Source organism: Pinus tabuliformis, chromosome 8 (assembly GCF_031772625.1).
Source record: "Pinus tabuliformis cultivar Carrire ecotype Pingquan chromosome 8, CPIR1, whole genome shotgun sequence".
Lineage (NCBI taxonomy): Eukaryota > Viridiplantae > Streptophyta > Pinopsida > Pinales > Pinaceae > Pinus > Pinus tabuliformis.
Genome location: NC_142294.1, coordinates 1,309,782,780 through 1,309,809,328, shown reverse-complemented (window position 1 = coordinate 1,309,809,328; position 26,549 = coordinate 1,309,782,780). Strand labels below are relative to the sequence as shown.

The 26,549-nt window shown below is 34.9% G+C and overlaps 1 protein-coding gene across 2 annotated transcripts; it reads right to left on the bottom strand.

Annotated features, from left to right (window-relative positions):
• Positions 1-18,587: 18,587 nt before the first annotated feature.
• LOC149240293 (uncharacterized) lies at positions 18,588-21,782 on the bottom strand. Of its 2 annotated transcripts, XM_089373674.1 has the most exons (2): positions 21,322-21,779; positions 21,056-21,184 (listed from the first exon to the last, which is right to left on the bottom strand). In XM_089373674.1, the coding sequence occupies exons 1-2, from the start codon at positions 21,658-21,660 to the stop codon at positions 21,176-21,178; spliced, it is 348 nt and encodes a 115-aa protein (XP_089229800.1). In that variant the 5' UTR covers positions 21,661-21,779; the 3' UTR covers positions 21,056-21,175. The 2 variants fall into 2 exon arrangements, with proteins under 2 accessions (XP_089229799.1, XP_089229800.1); XM_089373673.1 differs by having other exon boundaries at positions 18,588-21,782.
• Positions 21,783-26,549: the final 4,767 nt, after the last annotated feature.

Sequence of the window (26,549 nt, the reverse complement as noted above, 5' to 3'; positions counted from 1 at the left end):
ATTAGATGTACCTATTTTTAAAATTTTGCGGTGTTTATTTAAAGTTTTCAGTGAACTCAATAAACACTAGTGGAGAATTTTTTAGGGGGATACACACATATATGAATGAATTTTTCAATAAATTAAGCATGGACACGCAAATATGTGTGTGTTAAGTATTTAAAGAAATTGTGGGTTTTTCTATAAAATGAAGCTTCTAAAAGGATTTCAAAATAAGGTTTTGAATTCGTGAAGTAAGGTGTGTATATACATATTTTTTAATTGTGTAAAGGATAATAGCAAATGTAACAAATACTAAATTTGAAGTTGAAAATTTTAATGGATAAAAAAAACTTTTAAATGTGTGACACTTAAAATGAGGGATTTTTTAGTGCGGTAAAAGTTACAAAAGGCATTAGACAAAAGGAGGAAGAAACTTGCAATAGTAACTGATGAAGAGTAAAAAAATATGGATGTTGGAGCCCTCAGTACAATTTAGTTATGTCTAGTTGATGATATCTTCTTTAACATCATTGGAGAAGCAACAATAGCAAGCTTATGGACCAAGTTAGAAGGTATTTACATAACAAAGTCCTTGACAAATCAAATTTATATGAAGAGGCAACTATATAGTTTGAAAAATGAAAGAAGGTACACAAATTGTATATCTCTTGAATGTGTTTAATAATCTCATTTTAAAATTGTATTGTATGGATGTTAAAATCAATGGTGAAGATGAGGCAGTGACATTGTTGTGTTCATTGCCTGAATTGTGGGATAATTTAGTAACTTCAATTAAATTGAAACTCTTGAATTTGATTCTATTGTTGGATATTTTTAGTCTAAGGATATGAGGAGGAAATCAAGTATTGAAAGCTCCACACCATAAGCAATGGTGTCTAGAGGTCGATCCAAAAAATAGGAGAAAAGTCGAGAGGTACATCCAAATCAAAGTCTAAAGTCAAAAAGAGAAAACTCAAATGTTGGTACTGTAACAAGGTTGGGCATCTCAAGAAGGATTGTTGGAAGAGACAAGAATCCAAAGATGACTTCAAAAAGGAGGAAAATTCAGTTGAATCAAACTCATGTGTGAGTGATGAAATTTTGTCTATCAGTAATATTCCTCAATACTATGAAGATTGACTATTAGATTATAACAATTATCATCAAATGTGTCCACACATAAATTGGTTTTCTTCATATGAAGAAGTTGATGGTGGAGATTTTCTTACGGGTAATAACATTTCTTATAAGATTGTGGGTGGAAAGTGTCAAAATTAAAATGTTTGATGGTATTATAAGAACAGTAACATATGTTAGACATGTGCCTAAACTAAAGAAGAATATAATTTATTTGGGAGCTTTGCATTCTGGAGTTCATAAATTTATGGGTCAAGTTGAAGATGGAAGGTGTCCAAGGGCACTTTAGTGGTCATGAAAGCTACAAAGACAAGAAACATTTTCACATTGGATGGAAGTACTTAGATCAACAAAGAAGCTATATCATCTTAAGAGGTAGCTAAATTCACTTGTTTATGGCATCAACGATGGGGTCATATGAGAAAGAAAGGACTATAGGTACAAATGAACCATAAATTACTTCCAAATTTGAAACTTTTGAATTTGAATTTCTACAAACAAGGTATATTTGGAAATCAATGTAGACAAGAATTTAAAGCAAGTAGTCATGTTAGTAAAGGAATTCTTGATTATATTCGTTCTGATATTTGGGTACCATCACCTGTTATTTCTTTTGAAGAACCATCATATGTTGTAACATTTATAGATGATTCCTCCAGAAAAAGTGTGGTTTTATATTTTGAAAAGAAAAATTGTTGTTAATACATTTAAAAAAATTTCAGTAATGGTAGAAAAGAAAACTGGGAAAACATTCAAATATTTAAGAATGGATAATGAAGGAAAGTTCACTTCTTTAGAATTCAAAAGGTATTGCAAAGAAGATGGGATTGTAAGACACAAAACAACCGCAGTCCCAAAGGTTAACTCAATTGGTCGAGTTCCTGTTGCTAGAATCACCTTGCCAATGGGAGGTCACAGGGTCAATTCTCATTGGTGCTCTCAAGGTTAGGCTCTGCTAATGAATCGATGGGAAGTGATCCTTTCAGGTGGATCTGCCCGAATAATTTTCGTGGATGTAGTGGCCATCGATCTTCAGTGTACATAAACCACACATTAAAAAAAAACAAGATACAAAACTATTGCATATATTGCCTAGAAACATGGCATTGCAAAACACATGAACATGGCACTTATAGAAAGATCAAGAAGCATGCTCAACAATGCTAATTTGCAACAAGAGTAGTGGGCGAAAGTAGTCATTGTTGCTTGTTATCTTGTAAATTGATCACTGCCAATCACAATAAATTGTAAAATCCCTAAGGAGGTATGGACAAGTCATCTCTGCAATCATCCATAGTTTAAGAAAATAAATGAGGGTGGCGGATACCTAGAAAAGAGACACACAATATATGTAGAGTGAAGATACATATAAATGTTGCCTCATATTGTGTAAATAGAATATGATTCCAATGTTTGAGTTATATGTTCATTGATTTGCACATAATAGAAGGCCATCTCATGGGAGTTGATCTTTTTCTCAATTGCATCAAATGGGCTTAAGCAATATTGCATCTAGGAGGAAGGTTGATTGCTTGGGGAGGGAATATCTATCAAGTATTTATGGGAAGCATGGGTTATAATTGTGGATAGAAGAGGGTTAATTGAAGACAACTATCCACTATAATTATTAATAATGGCTACATTATAATTAATAGTACCATAAGATTTGAAAGAATAACGACAAAGGCCTCTTTTCAGTTGTTGAATGATTTTTACTTTGATAACCAATCTAGTTGGATTCACAAGATCTCTTAAACATTGGAATGAATGTACACATATAACCTTTTGTAGTTCAATTGATAAGATATCATATAGTTGCAACAAATAATTATAGAAACCACAATGAAACAAACATGAAGCATTCCAAAAATCAAGCTTGAATTATATATCATAGTGTACAAAATACCATGCTAGAATTAAAAGAAAGTAGCATGCATTAAGAACCATGCCATTCTATTTTTTGATGGGATTTGGTAAAAAAACACCTAGACTACAATATTATTGATCTCTTTTTCTTAAGACAAGGATTAACATTGAGTGAACCCTTCATGGGGAACCAAAGAGTGTTCTCCTTCATTTTTAAAGAGGTGTTACTCCACTATCTTAAATATAATTAATATTTATTAGAGGAATCAAGAATCATCAACAAGAATGATAGTGTGAGAAAAATACAAATTATAATATGATATTTAGAAACAATACCCCATCTCGCACTCACATTCAAAGTGAGAAAGGAACATAAAATCTTCAAGGATTGGAGATTAACATAATGGTTAGAAACACTTAAATTTTTTTCTCGATTTAAACTCACTTAATAATTATATTATTATCAATTCAAAAATTTATAAGATGACTCAACTGTAAAAAGAATGCCTCATGAATCCTTTAAATGACAAATAAATATCCACCCTATTTGCATCTATGGAAGAAAGAAAATAAGATGATGACAATGTTCAAAAGAAGAGATGTTAAACGTCTTCATAAATTTCTGAGAAGAGTATGAAAGGAATTCATGCTCAAGGTTACACATATCAAACATTACTATATAGTCTAAAACTATTTATCCTCTAATTAATCTCTTGAAAAGCTCCAAAATTCAAATTCCCAAAGAAAAGTACTATAAAATTAGTGACCATTGTAACAATCTAAATACAAGCTACTAAATTCATATAGGTGGCATGAAAGCCCATGTGAATTAGGTTTGCAATATTTGAGAGAACATAACTAGGGTGGTATCAACCCCAACATTGTAACCCTTAATATTGATGAAAGAGAAACAAACATGCAAAATGGTTGACTAAAAGGGGTAGAGTGATACATGAGAAATATGGATCTACCAAAAATGGTTTTCAAGGTGTTCCCCTTTTGAAGGAATGAACCCTTGTTTCATCTTTAATCCTCATCTAGATAAACTCTTAATGCTTTCAAAATTATCTTGTTGATGGTTGAAACACTATTAGAATTTGAAGTTGATATTGACACTTGGTGTATGATTCTTAAGTAGTTCCTTTGTTTAGAAAACACTTCATTTATTTGATTTCGCTTCATCGTACTTTATAGAGTATCAAACTTGGTTCTTTTGTAAGTATTTCATAGATACCTTTGATATTCATTTGAGGGTGGTCCCATTCACAATTGTCACAAATGCACTAACCTTGATAGCCATCTTTCAATATTGAAGAAGTTTTTTGGGTCAAATTCTTTTTTTTTGAAGTTGGGTGTGGGAATATGTGTCTTTAATTAGGAATACTCATGTATACATGCTACTCTTCTCAAGGACAGATGCATATAAGGTCATTCATACATTCCCTATGACAAAGGGAAGCACATCCCCACCTTTTTAAAATTAATTAAAACCTTTAATTTCTTTAGAAAATTATAAATGAATGGAATCAAATTGAAGATAAAAGCTTGAGGATTTACCTGGTCTAGGCAGTCCATGATTTCAACAATTAGTTTGTGAATATCACCAATTGAAAATCAAGGGATTCCACACCAAAATACACATGGTTTGGTAAAAAGTTTAATGAATGGTGAAAATGAGTTATTCACTATTTTGTAAAATGTTTTACTGACTTCTCTATAGTTGTTAACCCTACTTTAAATTTTTAACTAATTGACTAACTTATAACAAGTGGCTTCTAAATGATATTTTTTTATTTTTTTTTTTAGGTGTGACATAAGAATTTGTGACTTTGCAAAACTTTTTCATTACTATCATTCACATTAGATCTAATGTGGTAGGTAATGTTTCCTATATTTGGCATACAAGGTAGGGATTTTTCACCTTGCATTCGACATTAAGATGTGATTTTCATCTTTTCCATAGGATCAATTCCACTATTTTGTAATATGAACCTTTATTTCCATTTTATAAATGTTGTAAGTGGGTGGTAGATACTACATTTACATGAGTGCTCTAGTTAGTACCTTGTTATCCATTTGGTGCTCATGCTATAGTTTGATAGTAGGCTTGGGACCCCTCTTCAGTGCCACCATGATTTTTTAATGAAGTTTCATTACTTCCTTTTAAAGCTTATTATGGCCATTTTCACTTTTGAGCCTAATGTTGACTTCAACTTGTTCTCTTATGCCCTTTTTCTTATGCATTATCATTAGTTGTTAGGCTTGCATCCTTTTCTTTTGTAAATCAACACCTTTATTCTTGGAGGAAATAGTCCCCGAGTGTCCATACATTGTACGCCTCTCTTGCATTAAGCAGAGGTGTGTTCCAAGTGTTTAAACTAGTTTTCTTTCCCACAACACTCATTGTATCCACCATATATTAGCATTTTTTTTATTCATTTTCGAGGTTTTATAATATGAAAAAGTTGAAAAAATTAAAATATGAAAAAATAGGGGATCGGAAGAAGTGAGTTTTCAGTTTAATGTTGGAAGCAGTCACAAGTCATGTCACCCTTGTACAAAGCACCAAGTTATGAGTCTTTCTCTCATTAGTTTGAGTTATAGTATGACTTTAAGAGGTTGAACCTTGTTTTTTGAGTTTTTTACTCATTTGATTGGTTACTCTTCCAATCATATGGACAATCTATTGATGCCTCCTATGTCGCTAGCCTATATCATAGTCCATTCTTGAGAATATGATACTCAGGTCACCATTATGTCATGCTTATGTTCAAGGACAATTAACTCTATGTTGACCATTTTGCAATTGTCTCCTGACTCAGTTTGTCAACCTTCTCATTTGTCAAGGCACTTTCAGTGTTAACAAGTATCTTTCTTATATACTCATGTCAATGTAGAAGGTCTCCATTTACTTCTTACTGAGAGTTTTACTCTCATCGACTACAACACATTGAACGTCAAACCTAGAGTAGAAATTTGGCCCTATTTTCATTATTGATAGGTGACCTTGTGCTCAATAGTGACATTCATTATTGATCATTGATTGAATGATCTCCCTTTTGTTCGATGTCAACACATATATTCACACATTGGAAATTTTCCAACAAGGTACTTTTTCCCACTTGCACATGGAATTCAACAATGTAGTTGATATGTTGTCAAATCAAGGTCTTTCAATGAATCCGGGTTTCATCAAATTTTCAGTCTACAAGCAGGGGACGCCACATAAATTCCAATTTTTTCCTTTGGAGTTTATGAATAGATCCACTCTTTTAGTTTTTTTTTGCATCACAATACCAAGGTTTTCCAACCCACTTTTTCTGGGGGTTATAAATTTGCCTACTTCATGATGGTTATTTGTCAGACAATTAATTTTATTATGCTTTTTTGGTGAGTCTCCTAGCACCTAGGTTGGTGATTTTTTTTGGCATGAAGAAGAATTGGTTTGTGCAAGTAATATTTGTAAAGATGGATATAGTGTATTAGTGTTTAGATACCATGGGGTTAAATGTTAGAATATGCATATATGTTAATCTATATTGATGTAAACATGGTTTTTTCTTAATGAAAACACGTTTGATTTTTCTTTCCTTGAAAATATTCACACAATGGGATTTGTTCAATACATTGGGTTTCATTTGCACCATTGATGGGACTCCTCACTTCTATCAATGTCTTTCATTATTGGTTGTTTGTCATAGGGTCTTCTCTATATGTTGTTTCATTTGGTGCATGCAAGAGACACACTTGGTGGTGGTCTTAACAATTCTTCATTTTATTCCCACCAAATAATTGGCCATATAGTTTCACTCATGTGAGTTGATGGGGGATGCCTTAATACCCTCCTTCCATTACATTTTTTGCCATCAACATCAACTCATTTTATCTAGGAACAAGATCTCGAGTCTTATTTATTAACTTGAGGTTTGTTGCCATTAATGGCAAATTCAATCACTATTGATAGTGGGAATACATCATGTCCCCTGATTTATAGATGCCATAAGTGTTTGAATTCATCCCAATTTTTTGCACTTGTTAGAATGTACTTAGTACCTTGACTCCCATTATCATCAATGGTGGGATGTCTCATGTTAGTGATATACATCAATGACTAGTAAACAAATGATTACTCTTGTGTTTGAATTCAACTCATTTATTCACATGGCATAAATTTGTACCCACAATAATTGGTTTGAAGACCTCGGTTCAATCTATGAAAACATATTTTTTTGAGTGGAAACATCATCAATTTATGTTGGTAATATACTCTTTGTTAAGTTTCTATCCATTCCAGTAATATCTTTAATGATGTTGCTCGAGTTGTTGGAAAATACCACTCTTACTCACATGATTTTGGTACTTCATGGAGAATTAGTTTGGTCATTCCTTTGCTCCATATACCCTCCTAGTACTTTATATATATCGAGATGTAGATCCACTGTGTATTTCTCATGGTTGTAGTCTTTTGACATGAATCCATTGTGTATTTTTTCATGGCCATGCTTATCACTCTTTATGCATATTTAATAGATATACAAAGTACTTGATTTGGCGGCCATGATTTTCTATATCTATGCATTGGTATGCCTGCCTTAGGAAATGATTTATCTTGATTTGGTTTCTTTTTGGAGGTGGTACTTTTGTCTATTTTTTTGTGAACTCTTCTTGGGTCCACTTAACATGTCCTCCTCGATTAACCCCACTTGACAAGATTAATATTCAAGAGTAATCATACTTGAGAATTACTTATTTTGTGGTTGATTGGAGTAGACAGACTCAACAATAAACATAAATTCATATATATAAATTGACGGATGATTACAATGAATGAGGGCTCATGCTTAAATAGAGCCCAAGATCCATTTACATGAGGGGCATGATCTTTGATCATACCCCTTAGTCTAAAAATGGAGTTAATTAAGTTAGAATAATTGTATACATAACATTGCCTCCCTCTCAAAAGAATGCTTTGTCCTCAAAGCATGCATAACAATGGGTCTTGTTGATGAAATGCTTTTGTCTCCCAAGAAGCTTCTTCTTCTGGTAAGTTCTTCCACTCGATCAGGTATTCTTTAATTGCTTGGGATCGCAACTTCCTTTCCCTGGTGGTAACAATTTATTTTGGTTCTAAGATGAACTTGCCTTCATCATCTAATATCGTAAGCATTGTCTGTGCTGATTGGTGTTTACCCCCTGCCCTTTTAAGACAAGATACATGGAAAACGTTGTGAACTTGACTATTACCCGGAAGGCTTAAGTTGTATGTTACTTGGCTAATTCTTTTGTTAATATAATATGGTCCATAAAACTTTGGTGCCAATTTGTTTTTTCCTTTTTGCTTTAGGGATAATTGCTTGTAAGGTTGAAGTTTAACAAACACCCATTCTCAACCTTCAAATTCTCTCTCTGTTCTGTGCCGGTCGGCTTGCTGCTTCATGCGATTTCTTACAATACTTAGATTTTATTTTAATGTTTGAAAGACTTTTTGGGTTTCTTCTAACTGCTCCTTAACTGTTGTAACTTTTGTCTTGGAAATGGCCAAGTCCTTCCATTTAGGAGGTTCATATGTGTACACAGCTTGAAATGAAGTCATCTTTGCGGAAGTGTGATAAGTTGAATTTTACCACCATTCAGCAGGCGAGATGTAACCGCTGAGCCCACTTATTTTGTTTGCTTGTTGCATAACAACGAAGGTAAGCTTATAAACACGTATTGATAGTTTTCTTTTGACCGTCTGTTTGAGGATGATATGCATAACTCATGTTGAGGTATGTCCCAATATGTTTGTAAATATCCTTTCAAAAATTCTCTTTAAACTTGGGATCTCTATCACTAACAATGACTTTGGGAAATCCATGTAATTTGTAGACATTCTTGCAAAATATCTCAGCGATCTCTTTTGTTGAATCTGATTTCTTCATTCCTATGAAGTGTACATACTTTGTGAGTTTTCCTACTACTACATGAATTTTATCTTTCTCGTGTGACATGGGTAATCCTTCAATAAAACCCATTGATATTTCTTCCCATTTTTGGTTTGGGATATTTAAGGGGTGGAGCAGACATTGGGTCATAATGTTCTCACCTTTATTACGCAAACATTGATCACATTTTGCTACATATTTTTTAATATCATTATTCATACCCTTCCAGAAGAATGATTGATGCGCATTATAGTAGGTTTTAAAGAAACCTACATGTCTGATTGACAATGAATCATGGGTCTCTTTGAGAACCTTGACTTTAAATTTGGAATTTGGACTTAGGTAAATCCTTCCCTTGTACCACAAAATATCATTTTTCCATTCAAATTTTGAATTATGAGGATGGTTATTGATTATAGCACTTGTTTCTGGATCTTTTGCATACTCACTTCAGATTCCATTAAGCCAATTTGAATTATAAATGAGACTACAAACAAGGATGTTCCTTCATCTTTTCTAGAGAGAGCATATGCCACCACATTTTCCTTTCCCTTTTTATTGAATATCTTCATGTCAACGCAACAATTTTTTCAATCCATTTTTGTTGTTCTTCAGAGAGTGTTTTCTGTTGGAGGAGGTACTAGAGACTGTTATGGTATGTTCGTATGGAGAACTTACTTCCCAAAAGATATTGTCTCCACTTGGCTAGTTCGTGCATAATCGCAAGCATTTATTTCTTGTTTGTAGACTTAAGACATTCCCTCTTATTGAGCTTGTTGTTTTCGAAAGCTATTGAATGATAATCTTGCATCAATACTGCTCCTATACCAAAAGTTGAAGCATCACATTCCATTATAGATGGTTTTGAAAAATCAGGAGTTATTAATACATGTGCTTTAGACATAAAAAAATTAAGTCTTCGAAACACTTTTCTACTTCCTCATCCCAACAAAATGAATTTTCTTTAGAAGGTTTGTGAGAGAAGTAGTTACATGGGCATATTATTTAATAAACCTTCGATAGTATCCAGTTAACCCTAAGAAACCCCTTAACTTGGATATGTTAATTGGTTTGGGCCACTCTCTTATAGCCTTGATTTTACTAGGGTCTACTTTTACTCTTTCCTTGGATATTATATGTCTGAGATACTCTACTTCTTCTTTCCCGAAAGTGCACTTGGATTTCTTGGCATAAAATTGATGCTCTTATAATACAGTGAGAACTTGCTCTAAATGTTGTAGATGCTCCTTCCATGTTTTACTATAAATTAGAATATCATCAAAGAACACTAACACAAACTTCCTTAGATATGGATGGAATGTCTCATTCATGGTGGCTTGGAATGTTGTTGGAGCATTAGTTAGACCAAAAGGCATTACCTTAAACTCATAGTGACCTTCATGTGTACAGAACACAATTTTTTCTATGTCTTCCAACCTTATCCTTATTTGGTAGTACCTTGATCTCAAATCTAATTTTGAGAAGTATGTAGCTCTATCTAGTTCATCCAGCATTTCATCGATAAACGAAATTGGAAACTTTTTCTTAATCGTTATCTTGTTTAGCCCTCGGTAATCTACGCATAACGTAAACGATCCATCTTTTTTTCGAATTAATACAACTAGAGCAGCATATGGACTTCTACTTTTTGTGATAATGCCACATTTTAAAAGATTTTGGACTAGCCTCTCAATTTCGGTTTTTTGATGATGTGGATATCGATACGGTTTGATGTTGATGGGATTTGATCCTGATTTGACTTTGATTGTATGTTTGATTTCTCTTTTAGGAGGCAATTTCATTGGAAGGTCTTGGAACACCTTCTCGTGTTTTTTAATTAGTTCTTGAACTACAGGTGACTCTTCGCTAATCATTTTCATCATTTTCATTTCTAATTGATTCTCAGGTGGTTGGAACCCATATCACTTGTATTTCTACCCTTTCCATTTAAATTTTATAAATTGCTTTTGATGATTGGCAGAGTAAGTGCCTAGGATTTGTAGCCATTGGGTCCCTAGGACCACATCAACTCCTCCTAATGCTACAATGTAGAACAGAGATTCTAGATTATAGTCTTGACTCTGTAATTTGACTTTATGGCATTTCCCTTCTTTTTCAATGTTCTTACCATCAGCTACCATAACCTTCATGTTGGGCATAGGAAATGTGAAAATGTTGATCCTTTTCGCCATAGTTGAGTCCAAAATTTTGTGGGTGTTATCAGTGTCAATTAGAACCATTACATTGCTTTTTTTATATGACCTTTTAACTTTAATGTTTGGCACTGTGATATACATGTCAGGGTGATAATGACATTTGCAGAATGTTCTTACTATCTGGTTCTGGAGAAAATTGTGGAGAATCTTCGATTTCTTCTACATCTGATTCGTCATTGTCTAAATCATTAGCGGTTTCACACTTATATAGGTTCTTGGTTTCTTTTCCCTTAGCACATCTATGTTTAGGGTCCCATTTTTCGCCACAACGTTTACACTTACCTTCTTTCATTCTTTGAATTTCCAAGTTAGTTTTTTCTCCTTCACGGAGATGTGGTGGAACATATCTTATGTTGTCCGTGTTCGCAGTTTGGGGAAATCTTCGACTCGAATATACTCTTTCGTGCTTCTTTTCAGCAGTTTTTTCCTTTTGTCTTGCTACTTCTATAGAAGTGATGTCATGAAGCTCAAGCTCGGCCTGGAGATGGGGTTTAAGTCCCATGATGTATGACTAAATGAGACGAGTTTCTAATAGTCTAGGTACTCGTGTAGCTAAAGTTTCCCATTCTCGGGTGTATTCGTCCACATCTTTTTGTTGCACTCTAGTGAGTGTTGAAAAGAACTCATCTTGCTTGACACCTTCAAACCTCTTAAAGAATGCATTTTTGAATTTCTTCCAACTAATAGAAAGTGTCGTCTTCTTCCACAACATATACTAATTATATGCTTCTCCTTCCATTTGCATGGACACATGCCTGATCTTTTCGTCATCATTGTCAATAACGTAAATCTTGAAATATTCTTCTGCTTTATTGAACCATGAAACACTGCACTTCTCGTTACCGTCAAATTTGGAGAGCTCAAGTTTTCTTCTTCGTTGATATGTAGCAACTACTAGAGTGAAGAAGGGGTATTGATTTGTGAGTTGCATATTTGAGTATTGATTCCATAGTGGCATATTTTGAAAATTCGTGTTACTATTTTGTTGATGGGGTATGGAGGATGCTTTTAGAGACTTATGTTTCGCATGTGAGTCTGACGAGTTTGATGTATTCGGAGAATTGAGATGTTGAGTAACTTCAATATTTTGGGGTATTTGATCGGGTGTAATCTTCAACTTGTCACAAATATAGGTCAACATCACCATTACTTGATTAGGATTTAGATCCACCTTATTTGAAAGGATTGCATGATATTTTTTAAATTCGTTAGGGTTCTACTCAAGCTAACTCTCTATTGTCTTTGTTGTATCCTAGAGCTCCTCGATTTTTTCGCCATGTCCAGTCACTTTAGTCTCAAGATCTATCGATATTTTATTAAAATCATTGATCGACATTGATGAAAACATTGAGCGGGTATGAGGTGGAATACACTTATCCAACATAACATTTTTTTCTTAATTTGACCTAATTTTTTTTTTTTTAAATATAATATATATTATATATAGAGTATTTTTTTAAATATAATATATATATAGTATTTTTTTAAATAATATATATCTACATATATTAATTTATATGACTTAAAATTATACAATATAGTGTGTAACTATAAAGTTATAATTTATTTAAGTCTACCCTACAAAACGAATTTAATCACACCATGGAAAATTTAAATGTTAATATATATAATATAGCATATGACTGATAGTTATATACTTATCGAGATAAAAGGCAACAACTCGGTTTTAAATTGAAGCTCCGCGACTAATAACCTTTCAACGTTGGTTTTTGACCTGCTCTTTGAATTGAAGGCAGTTGTGAATGGGAACTGGTTGAGTGGTGTCAGGTTGACAAGATACAACAGAATGGTCGGAACAGACACGGGTTGGGGCACGGTGCAGGGTTGTGAGCAGATGAAAGTCGTGTTGGCGGAGTGGTGGCAGTAGACCGCGTAGGAGCGACAAGCAGCAGACAGGGAAGACGATGGTGTTTCAAACATGAAGGAAAGACGAAAGATGACAGGTAGGATGGTCGAAGGGACTGAGACAAACGGTGGTAATGTAAAATGCGATGGAAATGTAAGCGGCGACACAAGTGGGGGTTACAGTTTGATGGCTACGAAGAAACAAGGCGACTAAAGATTCAATGGCATCGGTGTCTGGCAGCGTTTGCAGAGAACAGTGGTGGATGGAAGGAATATGAACCAAACACAAAAGTTTGTGTGTTTACAAGCATCAACCACTCTGATAACAGATGGAGTAGACAGATTCAACAATATATATATATATATATATAAAATAAATTGAAGGATGATTACAATGAATGAGGGCTCAGGCTTAAATATAGCCCAAGAGCCATTTACATGAGGGGCATGATCATGCCCCTCAATCTAAAAAACAAAGTTAATTAAGTTAGAATAATTGTATACATAACATTGATGGCATTGTGCTAAATTTTGGTGATGTTTTACCTAATACTATGAATTTCCTTTACTCTAGTCTCAAGGAATTTGACCTTACAATTCTAGTAGATGTAGTGAAGCTAGATCAAGACATTTGCACTATTGTTAATAATTATTTCAAAGGTGAAAGCCTTCATGTTGTAATATTGTTTTTTACACAATCTACACCTATGTCACTTGAAATTCTCAATCTAGAAAAAAAATTGGTTCACTTTTCTTTATCCAAAGGCCAACCTATTAATTCCAATCAAAGAAAATGGTTTTTGGGGGAAGCGAACTTGAGTTTATCTATAGAGATAAGAAGTTTTTTAAACTTAAAATTAAGTTCCTAGAGTCAATCCATAACCAAATGAAGATCCACAATGCACCCTTGGTTCAATTTTTGGGAAATGGAATTAACATTAAAGTGACTCAAAATTCTAAGTGGGTCAATCACAATATCATCTATATTATGTTGGCATGTGGTATTCCAATATGTGTGGCTTAGTGCTAAAAGTGGTGAGAAATGTTCTCATAATCAATTGTTAGATGTGAAGTTCAATATGTTTATCTTTCTTAGAAATCTAAGGGTAAATTCAAGAACTCAACCTTTATAACACCATCCACTTTAACAATTTTATTCATGGGAGCTGATATTAAGAGACATTTACAATTTTATTCATGGGAGTTGATATTAGGAGACATTCACAATTGCATTGTGTTTATAGTTAAAATTTAGTGAAGTTGTCAAACAACATTTAAATTGGGCTTTATTGGTTCATTGCAAGTTCATGAATTTGTTCTTTTCACTTGTTTGTTGGAAGAAAGGATTAATCCAGTTGAGCTAAAATAGGATCTAAAAGAAAGTAAACTCTTTTCTAGCACATTGAAATACAAAGTAGACATCTAGGTTGTAGGGGATTGTGTGTGGATAGGTGCAAATATGGCAAATGAGAATCATTAAATGGGTTTCACACGCAAGTTGAAACCTTGCTATAGCATGATCATTGCCCTCTCTACTCTATATTAAACAAATCAACAAGTGCACTCAGAAAAAGTATTTTCTTACAAGATGAGCCTACAGAGTGAAGGCATTGAACTTGAAGTAATTGTGGAGGAAACGGTGGTAAAAATAACATTGTTGTTATCTTCAGCAATATCTTAGTTGCATTGAGGACTAAACTTTTAATTGTTGTTTCATTGGATGCATAAGTGGAAGGTAATAAGCCTTTGTCATTGTGTTCCTCTCTCACTTCCTTTAGCCAATGTTCTAGACTAATGGAAGGCCCCACTATTTCACTAGAAGTTTTTATTAAAATGGAGTTGAAACCCTATATAACTTCCATTCCAATACAAATTACATAATTTATAATAATTCTTTTGCTAACCATTGAACCCTTAGCACCACTTTATATCACAATATTTCCTCAAAAGAAGCATTGATACTATTGCTTGACACGATTATGCAATGGAAATGGAAAAATTAAAAATAAGAGAGGAGACAATAATGTCTACTAAGAAAATGCACTGTGAAGGAAAAAAACTCAAACATAATAAAAAAAAATAATATATATATATATATATATATATATATATATATATATATATATATATTGTGAAGAGAGTTCCTTATTGAGAAAGCAAGGACTAAACATGATCTAATTAATAATGCAGTTGTTGGTTGTCTTATTGGGGGAAGCTTACCTATGAAAGTCTCAACCTTTTATAGGTTATCAAATTTCTATATTCAAAGTTATCTTCAGTGATTTGGGTGTGGGGACATTACATATCCATTTTAGATCACATCTTCGCATTGAGAAGCTTTTTAGTCTTCAAAATCTTACAAAAAAACCAATCTAGATCAATGTGCCCTCTTTCTACTTCTCTGGAACATGGCTTTGACTTTGGCTGATGGGTCTAGCTATTGGATCGAATTCTAACTATACATGTCACTCTGATTTTTGGCTCGCTGGTTCATGCAATGAAAAAATTTGGTCATTGATTCTTAGTTTTGAGCAATCTCCATATTTGAACTCTACAATTAATAGCCATTCCCATCCTCTTTCAAACTTGGATATGGCCAATCTTGGTAATCAATGAAACCAAGTCAAATGTTGATCTTGTTGTTTAGCATGACCCAAACAAGCTATGCCATCAAGTAAAAATTTGATAAAAGGTCACGTGACTACTTTCTTTGCTACAACCAATTACATCTTAGCATGGAAAAAATTCTCTAGGACCATGTCAATTGAATGACAGTGTTGCATACCCCTACATGGTGCTTGTAGGTGACTTTATAACTAGTAATCTAGTTTATATATTGGTGAGTCATTCTTCAACTAGCTCGCAATAAAAGAAATGTCAACCCATCTCTGAAATCCTTCTCTGCTCTCTCATACTTCCATTAAACAACTACTTGCTTCATTAGTGAGGCTGACCTCCTTTGCTACAACTCATTGGATAGCTTCTACCCCTTGGGATGGAGATGCAAGGAATTCTTTATCATCTTTACTGCACTCTTCACACTCTCCTCTTGGTTGTGTGGTTTCTAAGGTGAAGCTTTAATGAAGTCATTAACACTTTGCTTCCCAATGACCACTCAACTTGTGGTGGAAAAAATTGTTGCCTTCTCTAGTAGAATTCTATTCATGCTTTTTGTAACTCTATTTTGATGAAATACAAACGTCATTTGCATTAATGAATTAGATGAATCCTGAGCATTGATCTCAAGTGAGGTGAGATCTAATCTCAACCGATTATCACTTTGGAAATTAAGGTTATGGATTCAGTCAACAACTCAAGCTTATAAAAGCTAGGCTAGGTAAAGGAGGAAGACACACAAGAGACATTAATAACTTGAGACACAAAGTACTATGACTTAAAGAGATCTTAGCAAGGGTGAAGAAGGACTTTCATCTAGAGAGCAGCTCAAGGGAGGAGAGTGCAAGCATATTGCAACGAAACAAGAGGAGGATAACCCAACAGCTGGACAACAGGTTTTTTACGGACAGTTTGCCCAGTTTTGCTATAGCTTGTAATTTTCTCAGCGGACACATTATTTCTCAGGTTAGGAAAGCGCTTCTAAGCTTTGATCTTATTTAATAAGAAGCTGATCTAAAGGGTAGAAATTTGTGTGCATGTGTAACATTGATGTCTACTTGCTTCTGCTGATTTGTATTTTATTAACTGTTAAAGTCGCAAATGTGCAATTTATTTAATAATCTGCCGTTTAATTTAGTTTACCGAAAGGAATTTACTATGAAATATTTTGTATGTTTGTTGGGCTTAAGAAAATTCAACAGATGTTCTCTTCATAATGTGGAGTAGAGTCATCAAATGGCAGGTGAAAATAATTATCATCCCAAAAATGACAAATGTCCATATACCAGTCAGCACAACCATCATCTAAATCCAATAAAATATGGTCATAGAGTAAACCTGGCCGGGTTTTTTCATCAACATTAGCATTGGCATTTTTTAGGTCCATTAGGTTTTGAGAACAAAAAATTTCATTGCTATAACATAGAGGATATTGATCGAAAGCACAACATATAATATACCAAATCAAACCTATGAAAATCCTCTATCCAGCGGTGTTGATCTGATGGCAATCTGAGAAACCTGTCACAAGATATCAGCTCCACGGTCTATACAGTTGTCATGAAAAAACCCTGAAATATCTGATTTCATATCAGTGATATCTTGACCTCCCTAACTCCAATTGAGATGATTCTTTTCTTTTGAAATCAGAAGTTTTTCTGAGAGGAACTCAGATATCAATTGTTTTTGCCAAATTTTACACCAAAGCTACAGAAATTGATCGAAGTGTCGCAGCCCTCTTTTCTTTTGTTCCTCTGAAAACCTGTAAAATAGAAAAAAAAATCTGCCTCGTTTGTGGCCCAAAAAAGTGCTCTGATACAAACTGCCAAGCACCTAAACATCTATTATTATTCCCTTAGGTACCTCCACTAGGTACCCCATATTATCCTCCTAGGTACACTACAAAACAAATAAAAAAGGGAAGGGCACAGTTTGAATTTATGTCATTCTAACACATATACAGGTAACGCAGACATGTTATCAATGAAAGCATTAAAGATGCAGAAAGGCAAGACGAAAATCAAAGAAGTGGAGGGGCATGCATATCTCTCTCTAAATGTTCCTTAAAAACAGATTCGAATGGAGAGCCGTGGTGGATGTAGCTGGATTATTTTCAGTTTCTTCAGATTCTATTATATGTTTTTATAGTGACAGTCTTTAGACCTGGCTGGAAGATGCTGTTAATGATGGATAATATATAGGATTAGGGAGATATGTAAGTTATAGAACTATTTTTGTCGTTTGAGAGTGTTGAACAAACACAAGCTATGTATATTTGATTTCTACTTTAAAGATCAACATTTTTTTTTATTCTTTGAAAGAATACATTGTTATTTCTCCTTAATAGGGAAAAAATAATTTACCAATGACACAAAAAGTAAAAGCGTACACATTAGAAATATATAAAAGAAGGAACACTCTTTAACTGAAAGAAGCTATAGCTAGCTGTAGGTTGTTAAAGGATTCAGTACTTACCAATGACACAGAAAACGTAAAGCAGAAACTTTACGAAACATATAAAAGAAGAAACCCTCTTTAACTGAAAGAAGCTATAGCTAGCTGCAGGTTGTTAAAGGACTCAGTACTTCCAATTTCGGTGTCACCAGAAATTATTTTACGGCTCTATTTCCATCTCCATTTGTCCATACTGGTCCTCACTAGATACTAACGTTGCAGGTGTATTCTTATAGTAAATATTAAATAGCATTAGTAGAAAAGTTTATCTAAATGCTTAGTGGGATGTTACCACCTAATGCATGGTTGTATTTAATAGTGTGGCAATGCTAGAATAAACCCCATGAAAACACTTGCTTTGGTTAACACACGTCTAAGTTTAGTGTTAAGCCATTTGTCAAGGTTAACGCTGATGCAATGCACATATTTACAATCCCATACTGTGGTCCATGCCTACTTGTATTGGGCAGTTGAGGTGAGACAACACATGAAATCTCTCTGGTTTAGTGATCTGGGTTGTTGCATCTCAGCATCATGTCTGGCATGCCTATCATCAAAGGAGACAATTTGTGCTTGATCTGCCTATGACGTCCACTTCATAGATATGGTATGGATGAGTTATCGTGCGTTATGAGTCCAACTGTTATGGACTCAAAGACGGCACTGCCATGCCTATTACTATCGCTGTAAAAGCCAAGCCCAAAACAGCTAAGTCGATCTACAGCAAACTAATATCTCTGTAACAACATGCTGATCTCTAGTACATAAAAATTTGTTCTTGAAATAACAACATTATGATAACAACAACAGATTTACCTATAACAGCTGTAGATTGAGCTATAACAACAATAGTTTTTACTATGCAAAACACAAATTTAGAGCACTGGTCTGGTTTTACGTTAACTTAAAATTATCATAACAAGCATTGCAAAAGCAATTATAGAAACTGGGAAGCGTGGTAGTGAACAAGATTACAGAAATCTTCAAAAAACATTATTGATAAAATAAACTCTTTAACTGTAGATAAGACAGTAACACTTTCCTAAGAACCTATCGTCACAGGCTCAGGCCCAAGCAGACCCCATACAAGCATTCACCCAAGATATCCCTACTCTAAAGCCTGAGCTTTTTTATAATGAAAACTCTCACTTTTGCTTCACTATCTTTCTCAGCTTGACCAATTGAAAATATCTTAAAAAAAGCCTTGGCAGCAAAGATGGCATGATTAGTGTTGGACAGGTGAAATTTTGAATTTATTAAAATGTTGAATTTCATCATTAAATTTCATACCATTTCAGAAAAACGGTCCTAAAGATCAACCAAGTGATGAGGGGCAAAAGGTAGCAAATTTGAACGCGTTATAAGAATGGTTGCTAACTCCTTACCAAGTTTTTCAAATCCGAGGCTGCTGATTCTGATCCATTTGGCTTCTAGAATGCTTCTTGCCAACATCCCAAGGGGCAAAGCAATTATGCAACAGATCCTCTTAGATGTGCACACCTTACTGTAGATGTTGCACTGAAAACTCAAAATTATATAAAGAAAACAACAAGAAAGCATTTACAAATAGTTTAAACCCTATAAAACAAACATATAAATAGTTCCCATCCCTCCTCTGTCTAGGGAGTCACCTGGTCTGCCTCTTTCCCTAGAGGTAAGGTTCCATCCAAAACAAGTGGCTATTTGGAAGGCACGTGTAACAAAATGTTGACAGACTTCCTATGAATGTAGGACGAAGGATAAGTGAGCAGCCAACCACATTGGGACGACGGAATGTGCCAATGACTTTTTGCCTAGCCAATCATGCATCAGAAGTTGTGTTTTAGAGTAGTGGCTAGGGTTCTGCTTTACAAGAGGCGTGATTGAAATGGATCGCATTCCATTATCACTAGGAATGGTCTTTGATACCACTAGCAGTAATAAAAGTCATTACCACACACTTCTTTCCCAAGCAAAGAAACAGAGACCATTAACAAAGCACAGAGAGAAAGTGTGCATACTAGTGTCCAATTTTTAGCTTGGATTTGAAATGTGTTAATTCCAGATTAGTCTCATAGATATAGCTGATCTGGAAACAATCAAATCATGGTACTGTAGAAACACATACAAATTTAAGGTCCCTACATTTGGGATTTGAATATTTCCTTTTACAAGTTAACCATGACTCAAACAGTCAGAATTTCACATCAATCCCATCACATTTTAAAGGGAGAGAGCAATGCATGATCGTTGCAAAACTACTAGCAAAAAACAAATTATCTGGTGATGAGAGTTTTTTCATCTTTCAAAAACCTGTTTACCTGATGCATTCTCTGTGATTGTATTACAACTGAGTACCCTTTAATTACAATCACAGCTGAGCATACTTCAATAGTGCATGTTGATTGTGATTGTGGTGTGACAAAAAACTGGCCAAAACAAGATCCCAGACCGGAACTGATTGTGTCGTGATTATCTTCTATATATACTAGTTCCCACTCATTACTCATGTGGGCCTCACGTCACTGGATCATAACAGACTGATGATCCCTTGGTGAAGAGCAACGCAATACAATCTAACCCTGATCAAAACAGAAACCCGAATATCTAGTCTTTTAGAGGAGGGCAGGCTTGCCATTGTAGATTTCAAGTAACTTTTCGGCATGAGGACTGCACTGGACATATTTTTCGAGGAACTTCCGCTCACTTAAACAAAGCGCGGGAAGGAGACTAGGAGGGCACTTGGAAGGTTGCATTGCACTGAGAAAACTCAACACCTTGTGGCGGGGCTTCATCCTACGCTCCAAGCTGTAACCAGACACTAACAGAGGATACGAAAAAATAAACTTTGCAGGAAACCCTGCAGTATGCATCAAAAAGTCCATGTTCTTCTGCACCTTATCCATGGAAGCTTTTAATATAAGTGGGTACCTCCTAACAAGCTCCTTGATGTCATCTTCAAGGAGGCCAAAACTTGTCAAATGCTTCAATTTCTTTTCCCAAATTTCAGGCCCGTTTCGTTTAGGTAGTAGAATAAGAGGTGCCAATCTGAAAACACTTGAGACATTAGCCTCTGATCCAAACAGGTTTTGAAGATACTGGATATTGGGACGCAGAGTTTTCTCGAGACTCCCGTTAAGCAACCTGGAATCATTAGATATGGCATTTCTCAAGTCTTGTGCAGAAAGGTCCAATGTTTTCATGAACTCAATCTTGGGTTTCAACTGCCGATCAGCATTGAGAAAAAGAATAGCTGGGTTTCTGGTAATAGTCTTCCTTACCTGGTGCTCTGTCAATCCCGAATCTCTCAGTAACTGTACCGCTTGTTGGGCCGTGTGAGCTGATCTCGTCGTAGCCAAGGATGGCCTTGCTTTAAGGATAGTTGAGAGCTCAGACTGACACAACCCACATTCGTTGAGCAAGAATTCTGAAATGGGGCATGTGTTATCGGCTTCAGGGTAGCTTGTGGACTTGTCTTTATCAGCAATAGTTGTAGAAAGTCGTGATAATTTTAACAAAATAATCAGGAGAAATGGTGAAGATGGTGCTGCAACAGCTGCCGCCAGGGAGTGACGCTGAGATCCCAAAGATGAAGCCAAGTACTGGGCGAACATGGCCATTGCTGAAAATATGAAGTTAGGGATTTCTCCAATATGATCCCATAACAAATCGCTTCAAAGAGGATTGGTGTGATTCGTATAGAGAGACACATGTTTGTTTATTATATGAAAGGGAAGGGGATTAGGGCAGGAAAGATATAAGTTACATATGAAAGGTAGGGTATTAGGAAAGAAAATGGAATTTAAGCTTCAAGCATTCGTCTCTTTCTACAATTTTTTATCATTTTAATGTTAAAGGGATGAGGATATGAATTTCAACTCTTAAGCGTGATTAATTTTTATAATTTTAATACTGGTTTTAATCATTTTAATATTAACATTAATAAAAAATGTTAATAATTTTTTTTAAAATAAAATATCATATTATATTGTATTTTGTAAACAAGATTACATAAAGAATAGCAATATAAGGATTATCTAAGTTGTAAAAGTTACTAAAGCCATAGAACATAGCAAGTTTGTGAGAGGCTATTAACCACTTCGCTCAGTACACAAGTAACAACAAAAACATCAACCACTTAGGACTAGTTAATGGCACTCTCATCGGGAGATATCCAGACAAAGAAGTTTTGTTTGCATCCACCTTATGTTTTATAAGATGAATTTCAGTATGTGTATTATTTGAAGGCTGTAATTCATTCAAATTAAAGTTCTTACACTTGCACCCCAAATTTGCTAATAAATTTTCCACCCTATTCCCTCCATGTCGAGTATGATGAGCAATAATGTAATTGAACTTTGGTGTCAAACTATTTATACTAAAAACGACATCCTCCAATCTCCAGTAATGCACTATTTTATGAACAAGTTTCTCGTTCAAAAGTTTTTGTATACATTGAATTACGACCTAAGAATCACCATCCACTTGCAATAATTGGAAACCTTCTCGGATAGCAATAATAAGGCCTCTCTCCACAACCAAAATTTCAGCTAAATTATTGTTGCAATCCCACAAGAAATCGAAAATTTTTGCAATGGCCGAGAATTTTCATCTCGGAAAATCCCTCCACAACCTGCAACTTTTGGGTTCCCTTTGGAGGCCCCATCAAAGGTCATCTTGATAAAGGAGCTCAAGGGTGGAGAATAGGAGTTAGAAATTGAAGGACAAATGCTTTTGCCGATGGAAGTGAAGAAGGGATCATTGAAGAATCCAAATTGAGGTTTTTCATGATAACTGCTTCAGAATCCTCCACCTGCCAATTATCCGTAGACCAAGGAGAGGCAAGAATGGTCTCTCGAACATTCAATATGATCAAATCCTTGAGCACCAAAGTTGATTGATTCTTTGGGCAAAAAAATTGAAAAATCCTCTCTTTTCATAAGTTCCAAAGAATAAAACCTAGTGCAAGCATCCAATCATGAGAAATAATAGGGTTCTTAAATTTTTGGCGGTACCATTGATCCAACATAATATTAATATTCTCTGAGAATGGACACTCCATGCCAAAAATATGAGGAAGGAGATCCCAAATTTCCACCGAAAAAGAGCATGAAAGAAAAATATGTTCTACTGTCTCTTCAACCTGTAAGCAAAGAAAAGATAAGGATGGATCCTCATATCCCTTTCTGTGAATACGATCCCAAGTAAGAAGCCCCGACCCCATGCAAGTAATCATAAAAGGGTATAAATTTTTGGCCACCACATTCTAGCCCATATTCGAGACCACAAGACTACGTTCTCCATTTTCAAAAAATTTGCAATAAAGGAGTAAGCCTCTTTTAGAGAAAAGGATCCTATTGGTTGTTGAACCCATCATAAAACATTATCGTTCTAAGAAATCCTAATATGTCTATCTTCTAGTGTATTTTTAAGATCCTCCCATGGTAGTGTAGTCGAAGTAGGAGGCCAATCATCTTTGTATTTCCACTGTCGCCATAATTGAGAATCCTCCAGAGGTTTCCAATAATTAGCAACCCTCACTGCACCTAATGAGTGGGTAAAAAAATTAATAGAACAAAGACTATCTTTATCATCCAAAGAAGGTAGCTGCTACCAGATATCCTCCCAAAAAAAGTTTTCTCCCCTACTTTTATATCCTAGAAAGCATGTTTTCTCACTACATCCTTACAACCCTGCACCCACTTCTAAATACCCGAACTTGGAATATTACCATCAAAGCGCAATCGATCCTCCTATTTATCCAATGAGGACATACTTACGGAGCCATATGTGCTTCCATAATTCATGACCCTCCTTAACCCAAAGCCACAAAATTTTCATACCCAAAGCTTTACTGACTAGTTCAAGGTCCCGTAACCCTAATCCACTAGCAGATTTTGGTTTGATCAATTTATCCCAACCTACAAGTGCCTAGTTTCTAGATTTAGTAGAACCTCTCTAAAGAAAATCACACCACAAGGGTTGAAGCCTATTATAGGATGTTTTCGAGATTGGCGTCACAACTAGTTGATAATTTGGTAATGGCTACAACACTGATTTAGTAAGAACCAATCTTCTTGCAAAATTGAGAGCATGAAATACCAATTTTTAACTTTCAAGGATATTCTAGATAAAAGGTATTTCCAACTGGACCCAAATATTTAGAAGGTAACTAAACCTCACAAAATCCCAATATTTAAGTCAAATCGCTCTCAATAGAATCTTGACAATTAAGATAGAAAATGTTGGTCTTGTCTTTATTAACTAGAGTTCCTGAAGCCACCATGGTGGTCTATAGGATTCACCATATTCCTTTCACTTCCTTTAGAGTAGGCAGAAAAAACAGAACAACATCATCAATGAATCGTTGATGTGTAATTGATAGATTTTCTCCAAACATTCGTAACCAAAAAATGTGACCCATTGAACATAATTTACTATAAAATCTCTAAAGCCCTTCCATGGCCAAAATGAAAAGAGAAGGTGATAGAATATCACCTTACCACAAACCTCTTGAAGATTTGAAGATATAAGACCCATATCCATTAACCAAAATAGAGAAAAAGGGAGGTGATATAAAAGAACTTACCCATGAGATCCACTGCGCTTAAAACCCAAAAGAAGATAAAACTTGTAACAAATAATCCCAATTGATTCTATCATAGACCTTAAACAAATCCATTTTAATCGTCATACCTAGTCATTTGGATGCTCTAAGGGAGTGAATGATTTCATATGCAGTAATTATACCATCTAAGATTTGTCGTCCCTCTGCAAAGCCAATTTGTTCCAAAGAAATTAACTATGGAAGTATTGGCTTCAGAAATTTCACGATTATTGTAGAGATTATTTTGTAAATTACATTACACATGGCAATAAGCCGAAAGCCACTAAGCTCCTCTGAATGTCCATATTTCAGTATAAGTGTTAAAAACGTTGCATTAAGACCTTCCCACAACCACTGTGTCTGGCACAAATCCTCCACCAATTCATGAATCTCCATACCTATAAACCCCCAACATTCTTTAAAAAAGTCTGAGGTGAAACCATCCAGAACTGGAGATTTATTGCACGACATTTCCATAACAAACATCTCCGCTTCTTGGATCGATATTGGTTAGATGAGAGCTAGGTTTTGTTCCTTAATAATAAGTCGATGGATATAGTGAAGGATTGAATTAATAGTTGATTGTCGATTATGAGAATTCTTTGACAAAATATCATGATAATAGAACCAAGTCATTTTCAATTTCTGCATGCAAAAGCTATTTGTCCCCATCATAACCAATAATGGAAAAAATCGAGTTATTATGATGATGTTGTAACATCAAGTTGTGGAAAAACTTAGAATTCCTTTCACCCTCCTTAAGCCATTGAACTCTAGATTTTTGTTTCCAAAGGATTTCTTCCTAGCGCCATCTTTTTTCCAATTTATGGAGGGTAAGACCTTCCTTTATGATTAGTTCAACAGATCAACCTTCTACAATCATGTGTTGTCCAACCCTTCGCATATGATCTTCTAATAAAGCTCGTTCTTCAAAAATGTTGCCAAAATCATGTTTATTCCATAATTTGATATGGGTTTTCAAAGCCTTGAGCTTTAATTGGAACATGTGCATTTTGTTCTTACCTCTCACAACAATTTTCAACCACCATTTTTTTAGTAGATCCACAAAACCAGACACTCACAACCAAAGGCTCTCAAATTGAAAAGGGTGATTCCATGAAGCTTCCTTCAAATCTGGTTCTAGCCTAATCGGTCAGTGATTAGACCCAAGACATGGTAATATTGTTTCTTCGACAAAAATATCCTTATGCAACACTTCTTCATAGAGGAAAAATCGATCCAACCAACTTGCAATTTGGTGTCATCCTCCTCATCTATTTTCCAAGTATAAAGACCATTTATAGTTGGAATATCTACCAATTGCAGTTTCTTAATGAATCTGTCAAAAGAGGCCAATTCTGGGTCTAATTTTTGAATTCCTCCTTTTTTCTCCTTCATATATCTTATTAGATTGAAATCCCCGCCAACAATCCACGTTGAATCTATAACATACCTCTTAGTCGCCAATTTTTTTCCAAAAAATTAAGCTTATGCCCTGCCATCAAAGGACCATACATTGCTTTTAAAGAGACGAGCTCTTTGGTTCCGAGATAATGAAACCTACTAGTTAATATTTGTGGACAGGTCATCCAAACCTAAAAAACTACTTCTAAAGAGTTCAACAAAATTGCCAAACCACCAACAGTACCCCACGCGTCGAGAGCCATTATTTGACACCCTTTCCAACATTTTTCACAAATTGGTAGTAGTGTCTCCCATAGGAGTTTAGTTTCCGAAAAGATTACAATTGTTGGTTTCTCCATCCTGACCTATCCCTGAGGCATCATTGCTTCCCTTTGCTATTTAACCCCCTCATGTTCCATGATAAAATATTCATGATAATATTTTTGTGATGGGGAAAAAACCTCTGGGATAGCATTAACTTGGCCGGAGTTTGCTAAC

Coding starts and splice junctions, on each gene's coding strand:
- LOC149240293 (XM_089373673.1), bottom strand. CDS start 21,660: ATGGCCATGTTCGCCCAGTACTTGGCTTCATCTTTGGGATCTCAGCGT.